The sequence below is a fragment of the Aulonocara stuartgranti genome, assembly GCF_965226115.1.
Source record: "Aulonocara stuartgranti genome assembly, chromosome: 11".
Taxonomy (NCBI): Eukaryota; Metazoa; Chordata; class Actinopteri; order Cichliformes; family Cichlidae; genus Aulonocara; species Aulonocara stuartgranti.
The window spans coordinates 26879783-26903196 of record NC_138947.1 but is presented as its reverse complement, the minus strand read 5'-3'; the positions used below and the strand labels follow the sequence as shown (position 1 = coordinate 26903196).

The 23414-nt window shown below is 39.6% G+C and overlaps 1 protein-coding gene and 1 long non-coding RNA gene across 2 annotated transcripts; one reads left to right on the top strand and one right to left on the bottom strand.

Moving 5' to 3' along the window:
* Positions 1 to 1395: 1395 nt before the first annotated feature.
* LOC309717800 lies at positions 1396 to 4659 on the bottom strand. The gene is made up of 2 exons (XR_014279812.1): positions 4317 to 4659; positions 1396 to 1864 (listed from the first exon to the last, which is right to left on the bottom strand). It is a non-coding gene; the product is annotated as an uncharacterized lncRNA (long non-coding RNA).
* A 237-nt stretch (positions 4660 to 4896) lies between these two features.
* On the top strand, positions 4897 to 21964 carry LOC309717796 (sulfotransferase 2B1-like). The gene is made up of 6 exons (XM_082552650.1): positions 4897 to 5255; positions 10579 to 10787; positions 10877 to 11003; positions 11118 to 11212; positions 20024 to 20204; positions 20395 to 21964. Exons 1-6 carry the CDS (start codon positions 5114 to 5116, stop codon positions 20508 to 20510), a joined length of 870 nt encoding a protein of 289 aa, XP_082408776.1. The 5' UTR covers positions 4897 to 5113; the 3' UTR covers positions 20511 to 21964.
* The last annotated feature ends 1450 nt before the right edge of the window (positions 21965 to 23414 follow it).

The following is a 23414-nucleotide window of genomic DNA, read 5'->3' as shown; positions in this document are numbered from 1 at the left end:
TTGTCCCAGTCCAGCCCCGTATACAGTTCATCTGCAGTCTGGTGTTACCTACATCTTCCTATTCAGAAGGCAGAATTTCCGAGTTCTGAGTACAATCGAAAGCACTACGACTGCAGTTTTTGTGTTGGATGTAAAAAGCAGGCTAGAATCATGCGGCGGTCAACGACGGTCCAGGCGTGGGATTTCTCTCGTGGAAATGTGCACATTATTTTTTTCCTTTCTATTGGTAAGTGGCACAGTGCACTTCTGGCAATAAGCAAGCTAGAAGACTGGCAAAGTTATGGAAGCAACACATTAATAAGAGAATTCTGAGTAAAACCAAAGTTACTTTCCCTAGTAACTAGTTACTCTGAAAGTAATGAGTAACTTGAAGTAACTGAGTTACTTTTGATAGAAGTAACTAGTAATGTAACTAAGTTACTAATTTAAAGTAACTTACCCAACACTGCCTAGCACAGAACGTACTATAACAGACATTGGATACTGCTTTCTCCCACTGCTGATCCAAAAAGATTATTCCTAACTCCCACTCCAAGCCCTCCTAATAATAACCACCAAATGGACATCTAAATCCATGAGTTGTTTATATATTACAGATATAATTCATTTCTTATTGGGCTTAAGGGACAATTATTCCTCCCACGGTTGGACATCTGGAAGCTTGGATGCTGTGCCTAAAAATAATGAAATAGATGGGCAGCCGAAAGATTTGTTTCTGAACAGAGGTCTTTAAGTTAAGAAAGTGCCATCTTTAAAAAGATATTTAAAGGTGTTAATACTATTATGTTTCCACTGTACATAAGTGCCATTGATAAGAAAAGGGGTAAATAGGTGGTTCTGTGTGATGGGCATGTGTACTGATGCAAAGACGTACTTAAAATGACTCCTGTATTGTGACCAAATCCAGTACCACAGTAGTGATGTGCGATACCACTGATTTCCTTTCCGATCCAATACCAAGTAAAATTCAGGGTGGTATCGACGTTACTGATCCGATACCGATACTTTGTACAAAAACGTATTTTATTTATTGTATCTTTTATTGTATCTCAAATTATAGCGTCATAATGATTACAGGATATCAGATTACTTGTTCTTATCACTTAATAATGCAGAATTCATCATATAGAAATAAAAAAAATGAAGTTGTGCGCAATTTGAACATGTTGCCTGTCTGCAGCACTAAAGGACTCCGCGAGAGACGTACGGTTGGACCGTTGGAAAGGATATTTGAACCTTAACAGACGTCATATTCTGTGATATGATTTACCCTGAGGTGTTTGACGAGGTTAGTGGTGTGGTGTTACGCCCCAGTCTAGGGGTACAGGAACGCAACATAAGTTTGAAAAGACTGCCCCGCCCTGGTCCCCAAAACCATACACAGAGGGAAACCAATTCCTTAGTGAATCGTGTTTTATTATCTACACTGCAAAAATGAAGCTCCAGGGTGAACAAAGGCCAAAATAACAAACAAAACAAGCTAAGTCAGGAGGAGGTGCTATCTAAAACCCTATGTGAAATCAAACATCAAACAAAAGACAAGCGCTACACCTAACTCCCTAACTGAAATAAACAGGAGAAAACAGTGCAAGGAAAAACAATACGGCAGCTCACCCCTTCTGTTGCAGTGCTATTTACAATGTGCTATGTACAATGAAAGCTAATATACACACTATATACAAAACTCAGAAAAGCCGCACAAATCACAAGCACAAAAATCTCAAGTTTTGAAGGCCAGGCTCAGGTCTGCTGCTGCTGTCAGTGGCTGCCCCGGGACAACTGCTGGTGAGGGATTTGAAGAAGATCACATGGCCAGGGGACCAATCAGCAGCCGTCAGCTCATCCACTCCGGGACCTGCAAAGACTTAAAGGCACAGACAACAACAGCCACCAAAACAGATTATGGACAGGGCCATAACAGTGGCCACAACACCTCACTTTCTTGCCACATGTATCACAAACCACGTCTCGGCTGTTTGTGGAGGTAAAATACGTCCACACATGACTCCATTCACGCTCAGCCATTGTTGTGAGTGCCATGCCAAGGGGCTGCAACACATTTATACAGCCATATTTCGCATATGACTATGAAAGGCAGAAGAGGAAGTAGTTCCTTCCAATGTAGACAATCCAAATGATATAGTTTCTTTCCACTGTGTTCCTGTTAATGATAAACTACAAATTTACCCTAAATTACTAAAATATCGATATTTTAATATGAGAATTGATTCAAGAACATAAATGACTGGTATCGGAGGAATCGATATTTCAGTATCGATCCGCACATCACTATACCACAGATTTTTGGGGTTTTTTTTGTGAAATGAGAGGGGTTGAGTGGTAGTGGTTAGCACTTTTGACTTTCAGCAAGAAGGTCCTTGGTTGAAATCCAGCGTGTTGCGTTTTCGTCCTTGTTTGTATTGCTTCTATCCAGATACTCCAGCTTTCTCTCTCGTGCCAAAGACATCCAGTTAGTGTAGTTGGGTTAATTGGTGATTTTAAGTTGCCCATAGGTGGCTATCTCTCTTTGCTAATCCTGCTATAGAATGATGATCTTTCCAGGATGCACCTTTCCTGCCACCCAGTCAACCTGCAAACCTGAACTGAATATTTATTATACTATTAGAAGGATTTCATTAAATATTTTAAATGGATTAGTTGGTGTTTTACATGCTAGTTTTCTAGTTAAGAGTTTTACGTGTTGATTTTAGCTTTCATTAGTGCAATCTCACAATAATAACAGTAAAAGCTTAAAATACTTCACAGCTGCATGATTGGTTGACTGGATTTGTAGAAAGATACACTTGTGGTCATAAGGTACATACGCTCATCATGGACATGAATACCATGGGCTTTGATCTTTAGTGTCTTAAAAAAAAAGAATCGTGGTCAAGTTTGAATTTATTTTGGATTCTTCTACACAGTCAAAAGTACAGATGCATAGGTGAAATGTAGGCATGAACTCAAATCTTTTAATAAGTGGTTCTGAATGAGCTGCACGGTCTTTTAAAATTGCACCACACATCAAAACTGGAACGGATGAAGAAGGTTAACATTCCCCAAAATCTGAGGACTATGCATAAAAACCCCCTTTTACATTCTTCTGAAAAGAAAACCTCATTTCTGCTGTTCAATACTGAACAAATTTAAACTTTTTAAAATTATTCAAAATGCAAAACGCTTAGCCGTGTCTCTAATAAAACCGCTGTAACGTCAGAGGTAATGTTCATATGTTGATTAATGGTTTTCTTTCGTTTTTGATGTACTGCAGAATATTTTTTATAAAATCCCAGGCCAGGAAAATCACCTTCATGTTTTTCTGTGTTTTATCTTCAGCTACTTTGACACAAAGGCATCTGCTGTGACGCTTACACCTGTGATAAAGTCTTGCGTGTGTCAGCTTCCTTTTTATTGATACAAAAATATGTAAATGTACTGATCTGAATTATAATATTTCTGACTGTCAAAATTTCCCAGATTTAAATCGAATCGAATTAAATCGAATCGTGGATCGAATTGATTCGGGACCTTGTGAATCGGAATTGAATCGATTCTAGAAATCAGTGACGATACCTATGGGCAGAAATCTGTGCCATCAGAAACTGAATTTGAATAAGTTCAATTTGAATTTGAATTGCTTACAATCTGAATTGTAACTTGAATAAATGCTTTTGAAAAATGAATTTGAATTAGTCTAATTTGAAATTGAATTTATGCTTTGAAAATGATCATCACTAAAATGAAATTTAATTTTATATTTTGAAAATGAATTGATTTGCTTTGAAACTACATTTTATCCTTTAAAAATTCAGCTCTCGAATAATTTCAGTTTCACTTCTCACCATTCAGTTTCAGTTCTACAATTCAATTTCAGTTCCAAAATTCAGTTTTTTGGAACTTACATCCACATCCACATTATATCACTTCAAACAGAGGTGATCCAGTAATGCTGCACTAATGAATTAGACTAACTATTCACTTTAGCTAAAGTTATTAAGTTAGCTAAAGAGTTGGGATGCTGTGTAAGACATAAATGAAGCTAAAATACAAAGGTTTGGGCACCGTTTTGCATGTTTCCCTACTGTAGGGGTCTCTGCAAGCATACAGAGGGGGTACTCTGAGAGGGTACAAGATGACAACTCTGGAATTCTACTAGAAACAGTCGATCATATTTGTTTGTCAAAGCTGAATTCAGGGCAAACTACGCTAAATTAGCGTTTTTAGCTAACAGCTACAATAAGCATAAAAGTTACTGCACGGCTATCATTTGTTAACATGACGCTTGTTCTTATACATGTAATACATTTATTACCAACCTGAGAGTTTATCCGCTGGTCATTCGACATGACGAATGACTTCTGAAGTCTTAATTCAGCTCAAGACGCTGTAGATTCCCGTCAGTAACACTTTCGGTCCGCTAGTAAAACGTAGTTCTATTAATCTGCGCTTGAACCGGAATCGGATGTAAGTTCCAAAAAACTGAATTTTGGAACTGAAATTGAATTGTAGAACTGAAACTGAATAGTGAGAAGTGAAACTGAAATTATTCGAGAGCTGAATTTTTAAAGGATAAAATGCAGTTTCAAAGCAAATCAATTCATTTTCAAAATATAAAATTCAATTTCAATTTAGTGATGATCATTTTCAAACCATAAATTCAATTTCAAATTGAACTTATTCAAATTCAGTTTCTGATGGCACAGATTTCTGCCCATAATAGTGCCCCTGTATTGACCTGATATTAATATATATATATATATATATATATATATATATATATATATATATATATATATATATATATATATATATATATATATACAGAAAATCACGTGCTGCCTTCACGTTACCCTGTAAAATCTGGCTATTACTTTATTCGACATGATTGTGGGACAGTTAATTGCTATTAGTCTGAATAGTAATTTTGAGGTCATAAGTAACATAATAAATAACTTTGGAGATGTTTAAGGAATCAAGCACTGGGCACGAGGAAAGTAAATATTTACTGTTTGATTTGCATTTTCGCCTCCTCTGTGATTTCCCACCGTGCGTGAACGTGGCGGGGAAGTACGACGGTTACTGACAGCTACACTTTCTCTGCATACTTCGAAAAATGTCGATTTCCGAGGAGATGTACCTGCACTATCACGGACTGATTGTGCCCAAGGAAACTCACTCTTATGAGAGTTTGGAGTTTGCTCAGGGATTCAAGTTTGAAGACGACGACGTCCTGGCTGTTACCTACCCGAAGTCAGGTGAGAGCTTCTGTAAAACACTCAAGCGGCTTTTACTTCACAGAAAACTGATGACTAAACCTTTGTGATGGTAGAATTTGATGATAGACGCTGCACCTGCGCATTTATCTGTGTAAGTGGTGTCAGACAGAGCACGCAGAGTCTGCGGGTGAGGGTGAAAATAAATGAGGTTCGCGAGTGAATTGTACGCCGTTGTTGTACAATACAACAATTGTTGTACAGTACAACAGTTGTTCTGCCAAAAAGTGATTTCCGGTATTTGCCAAAAACTGATTGCTCGTATTTAAACTGCTATAAGTGTTGGCCTATAATATGTGAAACATATGTCAAATGCATCCCTTATGGATGACATAAAGTCATCTTGAGCCACAAACAACATTAGTGTAAGAAGGTAGAAGCCGCAATCAGTTTTTGGCAGTGACTTTTACGTAACCTTTATTTATGCAGTTAAAAAAATGTCATTAACATTAAAAATGTCTTTTGTAAGAGTAAGCTGGCCAAGAGGACAACAGAAATGGCAGCAAATATTACAATAGTTCTGTAAAAATATTTTAAGTGGGGATAAACGACCAAATTGGTTATAATGTAAGTACAATAACACAGAGTTGTAAAGATACTTGAAAAACAGATAATTTTTTAATTCTATATATAACCCCTTTGTAAACCCTGTTCACCGAAGTCTGTTTACGAACATACGTAAAGATATTACACATAAAAAATACACGGAAACATTGGAAATCAGTTTTTGGCAGGCAATCACTTTTTGGCACAACACCGTCCTTGAACAGTTTGCTGCTCAACCTGAATGTTTACTATTACCAGTTTGCCTTTGAAGGCTAGAGACTGCATAAACCTATATATGTGGTTAAGTAAGCCTAGATACTGTGCACTATGCAAGAGTTATGCAAAGTTTTTCCAGTCACTCCAAAGCCGTGTGTCAACTGTTATGATATTGTGAAAAATGATGCAAATGGCTGTGGTGAACACGTACTTAAAGAAGAGGGAGGAACATAGAGGGATGTATAAAAGTGTATAAAATGTGCAGTTTGAAGGAAATGGGAGTCTGCAAGGTAGTGGCAGGTGAGAATGTAGCTAGGCAGATGAGTCGCTGAAGTTGAAGAGCAAAGAATGTTGCACAGAGTTCAGAGAGGATTTAAGATAGCTCTGGGTAGAAGGCAAGGGTTATCAGATGTCTGGGAAAACTGCGCAGAATGTATCCTCTGGATAGTTTCCAAACAACAAGTAGACTTGTTGTGAAAAGAAGAACTACAGAAAAGTATCCAAAGTGAAGAAAGACCTGAGTACTGGGAGCTTGTCATACAGCAAAGAGAGCGCTTATGAAAGGAAATGGTTTATAATGAGTTGTATGTGAGGCTGCACACTAAGAAAAGAAAATGGGGCTTGTAACAACTGGCTAGTCAAGACAAGGTAGAAAGGATGTCCAGCAGATTAGCGTGGTTAATGATAGAGATGAAATATACCAACAAGTGAAAAGAGTGTGTTGAGATGATGGAAAGCACTGCACCTGGCAGTCATGTGTGTGTATGATGTGCAGGATCTTTAATTGGAGAGCAGTTACAAACTGTGCTCACATTTACTAAGACCGATTTTCATAAGCGTTCCTGATACTAAGCACCGGTTCCCACTATTGTTTCTGTTAACCCGTTATGCAGTTATACTTGAAGACCTGGGCCCTATTTCAGGAAGCCGGTTTAGAAAACTCAGAGTGAAAAACGATACTCAGGGTTGAGTAACCCCGAACTGTCCAACTCGGAATATTCGGTTTCAGAAAGGCTGATAACAATTAGTTCAATCAACACGGAGTTGCTTTAACCCCAAGTTAAACGCGCGCACAAGGATACATAAAGCCCTGATTAGTGGAGCACAGATTAAGCGAGTCACCATGGAGACGGAGGGAAAGAAGGCGCGGTCAATGTATTTTACAGCACTTGAGGCCGAAATTCTGATGGCAGCATATGCCAATAACATGCAAATTTTGCGGAAAAAAGTAACACAGCCTCAGCTGCAAAAGAAAGGGAGCATGCATGGCAAAACATAGCCGACAGAGTCAATGCGTGAGTGTTAATTTAAACATTGATCTAGGGATTTCCACCCATTTAACACGTTATTTTATTATATTTTATTTTATATTTTATACATTTTATTTTGTGATGTGACGTGAGCGCAGGTGCAACCCAACAGGCCCCAAACGTTCCTGGCAGCAAGTAAAAATGAAATATAAAAATATAGTCCAAACAGGTAAGGTGTAATTGTATTATGAGCCATAGTGCTTGGTCTGTTTGTCCGATGTAAATCAATTGCAGTTAGAGGCTACATTAATTTCCCCTCTGTAAGCACTTATTGAAATTATCTGAGCACATTACAATTACATATTTGCTTACTCTGTATGCTCAAATGTGACCCGTTATAGCCAACAGAAAAAAAGCGGAGGCCCGAAAAACAGGTGGAGGTCGTCCACCACCACCACTCACAGAGGCTGAGCAGTTGGCTTCCACATTTGTGATAATGTTGGCAGCATCACATATGATCTTCACAGTGCAGAGAACACAAATTAGCATCCATTACTATAATAAATAATTTGTTAGTTTGAAATGCTACAGGGAGCTATGTACCTGTACATTAATGCTGTGGAAAGACTTCCTGTTCACATAGTCTCCTTCATTTACTGAAGGAGCAATGATTGGAATGTGAGTGCCATCTATACAGCCAATCACGCCTGGGAACCGTGAGAATAAATGTAAAATTTAAGTAGTAGTTCAAGTATCACCACATCATGAATTAAGTTTCGTTCATCCTGCTACCTGCAATTTTGTGGCATCCCTCTTTGATAAATCTTGTGGGTCTATGACCGGGGAACACCACAAACGAGTACAGGAGACGTTTCAGTGCAACTGTAACATTCCTGACTGCCCGACAGACGGTAGCCTTGGAAACGTGCTCAGCGTCACCAATATTATACAGAAAGCTCCCGTTTGCAAAAAACCGAAGTGCAATACAAATAATATGTACAGAACTGAGAGGATGTCCGCGATGTGTCACATGAGCAATATTAGGCCTGAGGATGTTATTCAAATAAATTATAGATTGTGCTGAAAAACGGTGACGTTCACACAGAAAATCATCAGGAAATGATAAAATGTCCAAACGCGCTCTAATCACTCTCTCCCGGCGGAAAGCTCTGCGGAGAATTTGGGCTTCAACATCTACAGGCTCTTCAAGGAAGGGGCACGCCATGTCTGACACTTCCTACAGTCAGGTTTCTGACAAAGAGGCGGAGAAGGTCAGGGTTAGTTGAAGTAAACCTGCTAGGGGGCAGGTTAGCTTCACGGAGTGTGTCGTCATAGTAACTCACTCAGAATCAGTGTTGGGTAAGTTACTTTAAAATAGTAACTTAGTTACATTACTAGTTACTTCTCTCAAAAGTAACTCAGTTACTTAAAGTTACTCGTTACTTTCAAAGTAACTAGTTACTAGGGAAAGTAACTTTGGTTTTACTCAGAATTCTCTTGTTAATGTGTTGCTTCCATAACTTTGCCAGTCTTCTAGCTTGCTTACTTGCCACAAGTGCACTGTGCCACCTACCAATAGAAAGGAAAAGATAATGTGCACATTTCCACGAGAGAAATCCCACGCCTGGACCGTCATTGACTGCTGCCATGATTCTAGCCTACGTCACAGCGTCATGCGCGCCTTTTACATCCAACACAAAAACTGCAGTCGTGGTGCTTTCGATTGTACTCAGAACTCGGAAATTCTGCCTTCTGAATAGGAAGATGTAGGTAACACCAGACTGCAGATGAGCTGCATACAGAGCTGGACTGGGACAGAAAATTGGCCCGGGCATTTTGACTAGAGACTGGCCCACCATTATAGGAAAAATCATAAAGCCTTTGAATGAAAATAAACACTGTTGTGACAGTGATGTACACTGTTTTGATGGTATATATGCATCAATCTATCAATCGTTTGTTGTAAGATTCAGATAATTATTTTTTAAAAGCTAGACATTTTAAATGGGAATAAGAAAGAAAAGTATTTCCTTGTGCCCCCCTCTCCCTGTTAATGCCCTACCTGCCCCCCTGGCAACACTTTGCTAGACCCACCCCTGCACAGTTACCAGCTGTCAGCTACTTAGAAAAGGATCCTGGGGTTATTTGTCTCTCAGAAACAGTTCATAACTTCCCTTCAACTCATTCATGTCACCTAAAAGGTAAACCTGTTTCTCCATCACCTGTTCAGCTCTGATGCTTCAGTAAGGACATCTCCTGGTTTCATCTTCATGTTTCCCTCTCACCAGATAACCAAACTGATATCATGACCAGCAGCTTTACAGCTGTGGCTCCAGCAAACATCAGCTGATACTAGAAATTAATATTAAATAAATTCTAACAACAGCTGATCAAGCTTAAACGTGCTGCTGTTGTTTAGCGCGACATCCGCTGGTTTCCTCTTTCGGCGCAAAGTGAGTGATAAACAAACAAGAGAGAAAAGCCGATCAGCTGATTATTGATCAGTTTTCATGATTGAAGTAGAAACAGGAGAGGGAGGGAGGGGGGAGAATGAGAGAAGAAGAGGCAGCTGTGCAGCGTAAAGACACAGAATAACTCCAGCTTTGTGCCTTTTTCATTGTAGCTGAATTACGGGACAAACTGTTCCTTTTCACCTCAATAAGAAACGCCTAATATTTTCTCTGAATACCAGACGGGACGGTTGGCAACTCTAATAACTTATGAACAAAATAAAGTTCAACATCAGTATCATAGCACCACCCAGCTGTATAGAAACTCCGTCATGCTAGCTAGCACGCAGTACGGAAAAAGTCAGAATAACGAAAATAAACTCCACCTAAACTTGGTTCATATCTGACCCAGAGAGACTGCAGGTCATAACTTCTTACCTGAAGTTCAGTTCACACTTGGACCGGCGGCCGCCTCGGGTCTCTTTTCCTTCTGCGTCCTCTTTCCATCCTCCACCTGCTGCCCTCCACCACTTGCTAATGTTACTGAATCTGTGGAAGCTCCATAGCCACCACACGAAGTAACGAGTAACGAGCCTATTTAAATCCCAGTAACGACTAACGCGTTCCTGATTTTGGCACAATAACTAGTTACTGTAACGCGTTACTTAATAACGCGTTAGTCCCAACACTGCTCAGAATTAATCTAAACTCGCTTTGTGAAACCGAAAACCCAGAGTTTTCGTTAACTCAGGGTATACTTACTCAGAGTTTGCACTAAACCGGCTTCCTGAAATAGGGCCCTGTAGCTCATACTCATTTATTTTTTTATTGCTATTTCTTCAGGTACAATCTGGATGCAGGAGATCCTCCCACTGGTGCTGAATGGGGGGGATCTGACCCCCATCCATACCATTCCTAACTGGGAGAGAGTCCCATGGCTGGAAGAGAAACAACTGGCACGGGTGGTGGATAAGCTGGCATCTCCACGGGCACTGGTCTCACATTTTCCCTACAACCTCATGCCCCCTTCCTTCTGTACCTCCAAAGCAAAGGTAATGACTCTGTGTGATATTCCCAATGTGTTCCTGATTGTGTAAGAGACTTTACACACACGTATGTTTTTGCACTCTTTCTGCTGTAGGTGATCTACGTCATGAGGAACCCAAAGGACATCATGGTGTCTTCATACTACTTCCACCAGATGGCTGGCTTCCTTGAGGATCCAGGAACCTTTGATGAGTTCATGGATAGATTTCTTGAGGGCAAAGGTCAGAGATCACATATGCACAAGAGGAGACATGCAAGAAAATCAATATTTGCAAGTTCTATCACAATAGTGGTTGGATCTGTAACTGGTCAGCCAATGTCTGCTTCATTTGCAGTGATGTTTGGAAAATGGACAGACCACATGAAGAGTTGGAGAAACAGTGAACTGGGAGACAGAATAATGTACACTACATATGAAGAAATGGCTCAGGTAAAACACTTCCAATGTTTTCACTGAAAGGAAAGTATTTCATGTGAGGTTTTTTTTTTTTTCTTGACTAAACTACCAGACACAGTGTCTCATAGTGCACCGCATTGTCAGTGTGTGCGTGCACACTATGAGAGACAGGTGTAACAGAGAGCTGCCATTACCTGCACAGAATAAATATTTTAACTCACACTTTCTCTTGTTATATTTTCAATTGTCATATTCTGCATCGAAGTAAACAGAAAGTAATTGGAGGACTGTTGAAACTTTTATTCATTATCAGGTCATCAGCTGAATTACATGAGCAGCTGTTGTTAGCTGTGTGTGTATTTGTGGGTGCGGTTGTCTTGCTCAACTTCAGCCTGCACCTCGTCACTACGGCATTCGCCTACAATATACAAGTAAAGAAAGCGATCTATATCAATATACTAGAGCTGGGCGATATGAGATTTTTTCATATCACGATATGTTTTTTTCATTTCAGGCAATAACAATATCTATCACGATATAAGCCAAATAACTATATTTGTTAGATTTAAATGTGCCGTTGCTCACAAGTAAAATGTGAAATAATCAGCAGCTTGTTTTGATTTAAATATTTATTTCCCATAATAAGTTCAACAGGGTAGATGTACTAAAGGAACATGAGACTTTTTCAGATAAATAAAGGCAAATATTGCAAACTACACAAAAGGCAGCCGCTAAAGCGTTTAAGTTTCAAAATAGAACAAACGGAACAGACTAAATTGTCAATTCCACTTAGAAACAAAATATTAATTCTAAAAATAAATCTTAGTTTGTTTTACAGAAGAACAGACAAAATTGACTAACTTTTGTCAATATCAAATAAACTGAGAACTAAAAGGAAATTCTCAATCTCTCCTTGTTGTATAGCTGAGCTTTTCAAACAGTTTTAACAGTTACTTTAGTCTGACAAAAGCCGAATGACGAATTAGTGCTTCCAGTCAGAGATTGAGCATGCACCGCTTTATTGCATTTCCAGACTTGCTTTTGGCACAATTTACAGTGAACGCTACTCTGTTTTTTGTCAGACTTGAAATAGCCGAAATACCTTCACACTACGGAACTTCTATGGCTCTTCCGTTCGACAATCTCTCCGGCATTGGAACCATCATCTGTTTTCTCTTCGGTCACGCTCTCGGTTGATTTTTCTCTAGTCAGCACACTCATTTCCTCCGTTACCCGGGCGGCACGCCGGCTGGCTGCTTCCCAAAACAAATACACATGTGCGGCTTGGCACTTGTGCTGTACGTAACAAGTCACGTGACGTGACGCTGCGGCTGCGATTGGTTCGGCTCTGCGCTACTTAATTTGGATTGGCTGTTTTTTTTTTTGTTTTTTTTTTAAGAGGACAAGAGCGGTGAGGCCTATCGCAATAGTTTAATTTTTCTATCGAGAAAAAGTTATTTCGCAATACATATCGTTATCGTTCTATCGCCCAGCTCTACAATATACAAATCTGTTGGTTAAATAACATGAATTTTTGCAAACATAAATCATAGTAGTCAGCTAGAACATCATAGAAAGAAATAGTTTTTTCAGCCTTTTACTCACCTCTGCTGCTTCCTGGTTGCAATGTTATGATCGGGGAAGATTGTGCCCCAGGCAGTGTTGGGAAGGTTACTTTTAAAATGTATTCCACTACAGATTACAGAATACATGCCCCAAAATGTATTTTGTAATGTATTCCGTTACGTTACTCAATGAGAGTAATGTATTCTGAATACTTTGGATTACTTAATATATTATCATGCTTTTTACAACTGCATGAATGTACTGTTGCTGTGTGATTTATTACTATTACTGAAGGTCCGTGGCTCCGAACCGTAGTAAAGGGACCTCTGGCTAATACGTCGGTTCCGAGTCGGGCTCGTAGCCGAAAAATAGAGACAGAGAGAAGCGTTGAAAGGCTGCTCCAACGGAACTTATTGTTTCGGAGGAAAACACGAACACAGTGTACACTCGAGTCTTAATAGCTTACTTACAACTGGGCTCGTCAGGCACTCTTCTTGGCTGCAGTGGTTATTATTGTTTCTGCTCTGTGAAAGCTCGTACTTTTCCACTCACATTTTTCTCCCTCCTTCGCTCACAGACACATAACAGGTATGGCAGTCCATTCTCCCTGCAGCACGGACTACACTGCCATAAGGCTACATTCTTTAGGCCAATTAGCTTAGCACGAGAACAACAACAACAAAAAAGCGCTCTCTAACCCAGGAAACACACAGTCGCAGAGAGAGCGCGTCACCATGGCAACCGTAACGCTGCCGCCTGGAACAACAGAACATAGCTGTCAAACAAAACCCAAACAGTCCTGACCCGCCACAATATGAAACAGGGAAGTACCGCCGTGTAATCCATTTATTTCAACAAAGTAACTGTATTCTAAATACCACCTTTTTAAATGGTAACTGTAACGGAATACATTTACTCATATTTTGTATTTTAAATACGTAACGGCGGTACATGTATTCCGTTACTCCCCAACACTGGCCCCAGGACCCGCAAACAATTTATTTGTTCCGGGAGGAGAGTAAGGCACGAGTATAGGGTATGGGAATTTATTTATTCATTCATTCATATTTATAATAGGATTATTGTTGGTTATTATTTTAAATGTGGCCTAAGTTGGAAATGTTTGTAAATAGTGTATTTTTATAAATATTTCTGTGTTACAATGCAATTTCTTTTGTATCATCTATAGTCCTGAGTGAAACCTGCAGAATGGAATATGCTGTGAGGTTATTTAAACCCATCTATTCCATTCAGTCAAAGACTCTTTGGTTCTTATGTTGGATGTCTGCTTCCATGGCCACTCGACCAAGCTGACAACTGTGTTTTTAAAAATTGTTACTTACCTACATCTATATTGTGTTTTGAGTAGGGGTGGGACTCAATTAAAAGAAAGTTAATCTAATTAACTAGAGGTTTTGTAATTAATGAATTAATCTTGATTAATCACATTTAATCGCACAAGCAAATGTGCCTCAAAGCGCAAATGTTTTTTTTGATTTAAAAGGGTTTTAGTGGGCGACAGAATAAATAATAGACATGGTCATGAAAATTGTAAACTCAAGCTCTTAATTTCTGGGGGGAAAAAAAAAATTAAACTGCATTTCAATTCAAAACAGAGAAGCAAAAATAATATCTCTGGCCAAAATTGGGCAGACTTTAAAATAAAATACTGTTATAAGTACATTTTCAAAATGGTATTGTCTTTCAATAATAATGATAAAAATTTCAACATAACGTGCAGTTTTTCTTCTTAAAAAAATAAAGCAGAAATATAAAAGGTTATTTGACCAGTTTCACCTTTAAACTGTGAGTAACCTTAGCCAAAATTATTTTGTACATTCCGCTAAAACAGTGTGATCATCGACTATTTTAGTGCAAAAAATAACAAACCCATTGGACTCACAATACCTACGTACTCCATACTGTCTGTGTCTTTTAACCAGTTACTTAGACAAAGTAACTGTGCTTTTATCTGTTTTTATCTTGTAAGGTATGAAGATTCATGTGCTTTGTGCTGAGGTGTTTTTTTCTGTTCTCAAACTGCTCTCCTCTCAGGAGCTCAGTCTGCTTTTCTCCTCCTCTCCCCTCATGTATTGTGCATTTCATTGTTTTTCTTATCATCCTTTGGGAAGACAGCTCTCTGACCTGTCTTCCCAATGTGATGTTTTTGCAGTGTATATAGTTAGAAGGGGACCCATTTCACTGCAGGTAACATGTACATGAAACATTGCAAGTGACAGGTAAATGCATAACCATCATCATCATCGCTTCCAGGCCAGGCCAGACAGCTGTGGGTGGGTCTCTGCTCGACTGGACCACCACTGCAGCGGGGAGTCTGTCTCGCTGATGATGGATTCTGCTCTGTACAAACTCAGAGCCCTGTTGCACAGGGCATCCTCATCTCAATCAGAGTCTGAAGACAAAGAAGAGAGGAGGAGGCCCATTGTCTTTGCTGCCTCCTTTGTAGTGGCATCTTTACGCTATTCCTGCAGCAGGGCTTCAAGGCTGGTCCAAAACTCTTCTCGCTCTCCGCTTGCAAGATGCTTTAAATCCTTAAAGCGTGGGTCAAGCACAGTAGCTATCTTGAGCCACTGATGGTTGAGTGTAGCTACACGCTGGGATAGGTCCTTTGTGAAGGCAGTCTTAAATTTCACCATGTAGTTTGAGTTATCATTGGAGACCTCCATGGTGTGACGCAGGTGGCAGAAAGCAGGTAAAACCACGGAATATAAGACATATGGCTCACCTCCAAGAAGCTCAGTCACAAACCTGTAGTAGACAGTTCAAGAAAATAATGTCCTAAATTCTTTGTTTAATGCTACCGCATCCGGGGCAGCCGATGCGCCAGTATTGGGGAACAAGGATGCTGGTGAGAAGTGGGCTACTGGCCGAAGGAACCGAAACATCATCACACCGAAAGTGGAAATACAAATTTGAAATCATTGCCAGAACTACTGAACTGCAAAATCGACATCAGAGCTTTATCCAAATTATGACTCACAGGATCAGGGCAGACGGTCGTCAAACCATCACTCAACGATGACCAGATGGCACTCTACTACTCGGGTGGAGAAAAACGAAAAGCAGGAGTTGGCTTCATGGTTGCCCGTCGCACAGTCAAGAGTGTTGTCTCATTCCAGCCAATCTCCAATCGCCTTGTAGTGCTCACCATCAACGGTAGCATCAAAACCCACCTCATTACCATCTACACACCAACCGAGACAAATCCAGACCCGGCCAAGAACAATTTCTATAACCAACTACAACACACGTTGGATTCAATCGGACTGGGTGGGAGAGCACGGGGTCGGGTCATTTTGGACATGGTGTAATGAACAACAACGGTTTGCGCCTCTTGTCCTTCGCCAACACCAACAACTTCATCATCGGAAAAACACCCAATTTTAACATCCAAAGAAACATCAACTCACATGGCAAAATCCAACAGGTGATGACTCAGCGATGTTGGATTACATCCTGATTGACTCCTGTTTCCGTGATAAATCTTCTACTACAAAGAGCCAAATGCAAATCGCACCCATTGGCAAAGCCCAACTGGAAATGCCTGTCAGATCCCGCTTACAAGGCAGAATTTCAAATAGCATTATCCAGCCATTTTGCTGCATTGGTGCCATCCGAAGATGTCAACGTCAAAGAGCAACAAGTTTTGGACGTCATCATGGAAAGCGCCAAAGACCTGTGCCATCCCACACGCTGCCGAACACAGCCGTAGATATCCGACGAATGTCTCGATATGGTAGATGAAGCGAAATATGTGAAGCTGGTTGACTTTAAACGATATCATCAGCTCAACAAGGACGTCTGACGCCGATTGAAGGAAGAACGCGAGGCTTACTGGAACCAAGTAGTGGCTGACTTCCTCCAGGAAGTGGCCTCAAAGCATGAGTGCCACACCATTTATCGAATGCTCTGATGCCTGAGTAGAAAAACCAAATCAACAAATGACAACATCTGAAAGGCTGATGGCACCTTTGTATGATCATCAACTGAGCGGTTACAGTGCTGGACGGAGCCACAAGGACCACCAGCAGAGCCGCCACCCATCGAAGCACCAGAGACCCCGATGGTCCGATAATGAGTCAACCCTGGCAAAGGTGAAGACAGCCATCGGGACTTTGAAAAATGGAAAAGCGCTTGGTGTGGATGCAATTACAGCGGAATCGATCAAGGCTGGCGGTGATGTTCTTCTCCAACAAGTGCACCTTCTTCCGCAAAAAAATGTGGCGCACAGAGACGATTCCAAGAACATGGGAGAAGGCCATCATTATCCCAATCTTCAAGAAAGGCAACAACCGAGAATGCCAAAACGAATGCGGCATCAGTCTGCTCTTGATCAGTGGAAAAGTCTTCATGAAAGTAATTCAATCATGCCTGCAGAAACATCGCGAACAAACGAACCGCAAAGAGCAAGCCGGCTTCAGATCTCACCGCGGGTCCTGTGACCAGATGTTCAGTATTTGCCAGGTGAGGAGCAAATTTTATGTGGGAAACGGACGGTCATCATCTTTATTGACTTTCAGCCTACATTCGACTGCATCGATTGGGCAACACTTTGGATGACACTGGAGACTGAGCACATCCCACCGAAAGTAATTAAGCTCCTACAGGAAAATTAGAACGGATCATTGAGCCAAATTCGCATCCGAAACAAGCAGTCGACTGAATTCGCCATCCGCACAGGAGTCACCTTACTGCTGCTCTTCAACATCATGGTTTACACCATCATTTGACTGTGTAGTAACATCCTGTGTGAGTGGCTCTTTCTGTTGCTCCAGTCTTGTTTGCTCCTGGTGTAGTTCCTCCATATTAGCAGGGGTGTCTGTAATGCATCTCATTTTGCTTCCCTTTCAATATCATAAGGCTGTTCAATTTTACTTGAAATAGTCTTTCGGCACAGCAGTTGAAAGTTGGATCACCTGATGCTAACTGTAGCACATTTTCTAACCCCCTATCTTCTACCACTGATAGTAGTCTACAGTCCAGAGCAATCCTTTTATGCGAGAGTTGGTAAGTTTGTCCAATATTGGCTTACTAATTTTGGTTCTGGGGCCAGTCATTTCATCAAATTTGGACTGTTCATATGTTTTATTGTCACTGCCAGTGCTAGGTTCTGTGCCTCCTGCAACATGTTTTGAATTTGGATGGTATCGTAAGGTTGAGGTGCTTCGGTGGTACGGAAACTCCTTTTTGGACAGCTTGCACAAAACCATGCTTTTATCAAGGCTTCTGTCAGGTAGTCTTTTGAAATGAAATTTGCCTCCGATCAGTCCTAACAATGCGCGTTCTTCTTCTCCCTTTTTGTACATCTGATGTGTGCATTAGTGTAGTTGGTATTCCAGGAAATTGTGCATTGACAAAAGTTCCCCTTTGCTTGAAATGCAAAGTGTGATTAAATGCGTTATTTTTTATTTAAATTATATTAATAAATTATTTTACATGTTTAAATTCCCATCCCTAGTTTTGAGACACAATTTCCCACATATTTTGATGCTCCACCTAAAGGCCCGAGTGCACCAATGTTCCCTCTAAGCTGCGCACATGCACAATTGCGCACTGCTGGCACGGTCTCTGCGCACAGAAAATCTGTGTTGTGCACAAAAAAAAATCTAACCTGAATTGAAATTAAAATTAAAACTTTAACAATTCTGTTTTGCAGTGTTAGTCAGTGAGTGACTGGCTGCTCCTGTATGGGATTAGAACGATGCCACCATATTCCATAGTCCAGCCAATAATGCCATTTACATTCGCAGCTAATCAATGTGGTTGACAGGCTATGACAGCGTCCTTATGTGCCGACACCGGTGTTTTAGCTAGCAAAGCGGCGTGGCTTATGTGGAGTGAAGCCACATTAATGACAACGTGTACAACCATTGGAGATGTGAGCAGGACAGACGAAACAATTGATGGAAAAAGTGTGGACTTTATACCAGTTTTTAAATTGTGTTGATAGGCCACCTAAAACCAGAGTTATGATAAAAAGATATGCAATGTTTGGTTTTCTTCCTGAATACTATCGTTGTTTATATTTACTGCGGGAAGAAACGGTAAAAACTGTGTTTTATAAGGAAAACGCTCGAAAGCCTGTGAGCAAAAACAAAACCAAAAAAACCCCCACCCTTTCCTATTGGTCGAAAAATATACCATGTTGACCAATCAAAAATGATATGGCAACATGGCATTTATTGTTTAGGAAGGGGGGAAGTTTTAGGAGTGACCGCAGTGTTTTGCCAGGTGAGTGATTTGCGACGTTTAGCACAAATCTTGTGTAGTTAGCGTGTTGTCTTGTATAGTTAGTGTGTAGTGTAGTCAATAGTTTTGTTGTGTGTGTCAGAACAATGAGGCGACTACTGAATGTTACAGGTGTTACAGGAGTGATACATCTCCTGTTGTCAGGCAGGTATCAGGCTGTTGTTCTCCTTTATCTCATAGTGGACAGAAATAATTTTTTGGAGTGACACAAATAATTTGTGTGGCATCAAATTTGATGCAGAACAGCTGATTGTTCTGTAAATAGTTTGAAATATTTATTTTAAAAAATGCCTTGGCTACATTTTTAGGTAAACAGCTGCAAAAAACTCCGTTGTTTGCAAAACTCAGTTACTTTTTTGAAGAAGTAACTATATAATTAATTGCCCAACATTGGTCATTATATACTGTATTTTGCAAACAGAGAATTACAGGACTCTCTCCCAGACCACAGACTCATACTCATAATTCAAGTCAGAGCTTTATTTAAAAAAGAAAGAAAGTTGTGTTTTCAAAATTGGAGTTAGAGTTATTTTCACTTCCAATAGTGTTAACATACTAAACAGGTCATGAACAAGATTTTTTTTTTTTTCAAATTTTCATTGTCAGCGTGCTGAAGCAGTTAATTAAAAGTAGTCTAACATAAATGCTTTAATTTGATTATTTTAATAAACCATGTAACTTGGATGGATTCGATGTTGGCGTGACCACAGTGCACACTTCTAATGTTGCTCACAGTGGTCCAAGGGACCGCGCAGGGAGTTTGTGTGTTCGCTCAGACACATGAAAAATTAGAGGGAACATTGGAGTGCACCCTCCACATTTGTCACTTTGAGCAAAACAAACCCAGACTTATGTCTTGCCAAAACTTGAAATTGTGACTTAAACTATTCAAACCCCTGACCTTTCAAAGTTTGCTCATGAAATGACTTTAGAATAAGTTTTCAATAAAAGCCAAATTTAAAAAAACACTGACTGTTTCACATTATATAACGAGCGTGTTTCTTCCAGGACCTGCCTGCGGCTCTCAGGCGTATTTCTGATTTCCTGGGCTGCAATCTGACTGAAGAAGTAATTCAGAAGGTAGCAGAGCATTGTTCTTTCAAGAGCATGCAGAACAACAACATGTCCAACTTCAGTCTGATCCCCAAGGTGTACATGGATCATGACAAATCTCCTTTCCTAAGAAAAGGTGAGTTTCCATATCCCATTATGACACATCTGACTGGGTTGAAAAATTAGTGATATTGAACACAACACACCAACTTGGACGCGTTTGTTATCAAAGATGTCTTTTCAGAGTTTCTTCCATGGTCAATTTCTGTTCTCATCAGGTGTTTTTATGTTTATGTGACTCTTTGCATGCGTGTTTTTGTTGTCAGGCATTGCTGGAGACTGGAAAAACCACTTCAGCTCAGAGCAACTGACCCGATTCACCTCTGTGATTTCCAAAGAGCTGGAAGGTGAGAGCTTCTCTCTGCCATGGAGCTTGGATTGACCACCATCTGAAATAGTGAGATGGAGAGATCAGGAGTGGTAAAGACAAAATCGAGACCTATATCGCGAGTAATGTTATATTTCTTATAGGAGGCACATCTAGTATACATAGAGCTGCCCCAAAAAAACAAAAGAGTGCATCGACCAGCACAACAAATTTTGGATCCTTCGCTCTGATTTAGCGGTGAGTGCAGCGCATGCCGTTGTGAAAGGGCCTTTATGCTCCGCAGTGTGACTCACAGGTCCCAGGTCAGCCCTGACTTTGCGTTAGGTAATACTAAAGTAATAATGGGATTTCTGGTATATCACAGCTTTATCCTTTCAACAGCTACCGGAAGTTAAGGGACCTAGCTTATAATGAATATTCATATGGAAATCCTCCAGCTTCAAACTATATTACCCTTCCAGGACCTGCAGCTCAGCAAAGCACCCCTTCGACAGCCCAACCCATCTGTCTCTGATTGGATTGTTAAATTTGTGATTGACCTGACATTGACCAATCAGCTGAAAGGAAGAAGAATTTGGTCAAAATTTTTAAGTTTAATATATAGTTTTTTGCTTTGCATCTGTAACCAGACCTTAAAAAACAAATTTGTAATGTGTAAATATTTTTTTACAAATACAAATCTCTTTTACATTGACACAAATTCTCTTCCATAGATGCACAAACATAAAATTTTCAGATATTTGGTTTACAGGTTACAAAACTCAGTTCACAACTATGCTGTCTGATTTACAAAATATTCGTACTTGTAAAATATTTATAATAAATATTTTAAAATATTTATAACCACAATTTGAGCCCATAAACTAGTGCCATGAACTAGTGGTAAAAAACTAAATTGCCGCAAAATGACGTCACTTCCGGTTTCGAACAGGTCATGACGGACATGCGATAGTTCGCGCTGATGGATGTAGGAAGTGTTACAAACAGCTGATCGGATTGGCAAAGCGTGTTTCTGTAATATTATGTTTTTGTTGCTACAAGTGCTTTTTATGCAGTTTTTGCAAAGCTATATGTAGAAGGAAACTGTGACCTAGGGCAAGCTGATGGAATAAGATGTAAGTACAACTCCTCCGGTTTCATATGCAAAAAAAATTATTGCGCTAGCTTACGTGGTTGCAGTGCTACCGGGATTTAAAAATAGTTATGTAAAACGGAGCGTGCCCGCTCCGACCGGCTTTAAAGGGTTAATATATATTGTTTTTTAGTGTGTAATACTTATTGCATGTTAACCTTGTATATGATTAACTTTTGCCATCTAGGACCTCCATATTCTGGATCTGCATGTATTTGACATTTAACTGGTACAATTTTTAAAGTTACTGAGCATAGCACATTCACGGCACAGTCCACATGTTTCTGCTAATACAAAGTTATGATACTGCAATCTTAATTAACATGGATGTAATGTTGTATTTAATTTGTTGTTGAGAATTTTAACAAGAAGATCAATAAAGTCATTAACAGTAACTTGTTGTCTTATTTACTTCTTTTATAGTTTTGATGAAATAGTAGTCAAATTTTAAATGCTAAACATCATATTGTTCTCCGGACGTATGATAGACACACAGGCTTGTTTTTATTTCAGCTGTAGCTGTAATAACAAGAATGATGGATGAATCTTTGAAAAGACACATTTCTGTTGGATTTTGTAAAAATAAGGCCTACAAATAAAGCTCCATTCCCCTATATCTGTAACGGGGTTGCTTTTTTTCTCTCATAATGAATCAAGCTACTTTAGCCACTCTGCATTCCTCTAATCTGATTTTCAAGCCTGTACATTATGTGTACATAGTGACTCAATGTGCTCTAATCACCACTTATATATTACAGAGCTGGAGCTTTTAGTCAGCAGGCGAGCTCACACAAGTTGATCCTTCTGGGATGTTGCAATGGTAGACTGAAAAAAAAGCTAGGATACTAGATATAAAAATGCTTTGCTAACTTTATGGAGCAAGTCAAAGCTTGAAAATGCCTTGCCTTTTTATGTTTTGGAGAAAAGTTATTTGCAAGCATATTCAACTTAAAATGCAACAGCTATGCAGATTTGAAGCTGCTAGCATATACAGGTGTGCTTACAGCAACATTTTATGATGAACTGTATCTTGGAGACAAATGCAAACACATTCCTACATGTCAGACCACAGGGGTTGGAAGCCCACACAGGACATTGGGTAGACTAAAGCAATTGTCTGTCTTAAATGAACCATATCCAACAAATGTTGCACCAAATCAGCCGTGGGCTTTCAGTAATAGTAATAAATCACACAGCAACAGTACATTCATGCAGTTGTAAAAAGCATGATAATATATTAAGTAATCCAAAGTATTCAGAATACGTTACTCTCATTGAGTAACGTAATGGAATACGTTACAAAATACATTTTGGGGCATGTATTCTGTAATCTGTAGTGGAATACATTTTAAAAGTAACCTTCCCAACACTGCATATACTACCTTATTAAGTTTGTGTTTAGGAATTCTGTCTTTGGGATGAAAGACAGAACTCCTATAATATTTAAAACTTTACTTTCTGTATTTTGAAAATACACACCATGCTTATATGAATCAAAATTTCAGTGAGTCTTCTGCAAAGAGTTAGCAGCCAGGAATGCTGCAAAAATCTGAAAGTAATCAAATTTGTATCTGGAACAAGCAAAGAATAACACATTCCTGAACTTTCACTCCAAATGCAGGATAACTTGTATTTCTTTATAAACTAAAGAACTACTGGTGTGAAACTTTGCCCATTAATACAGTCAGATCCAGTATACTAATAAAAAGATCACATGTGGACAAATAGGTCATCAAGGAGAGGAGCCCATTTTTCACGCAGGATTGTTTTTCGGTAAGAAAAAACTGAATAAAAAGGAGGACGTACAAAACGAATGGTATTCACTC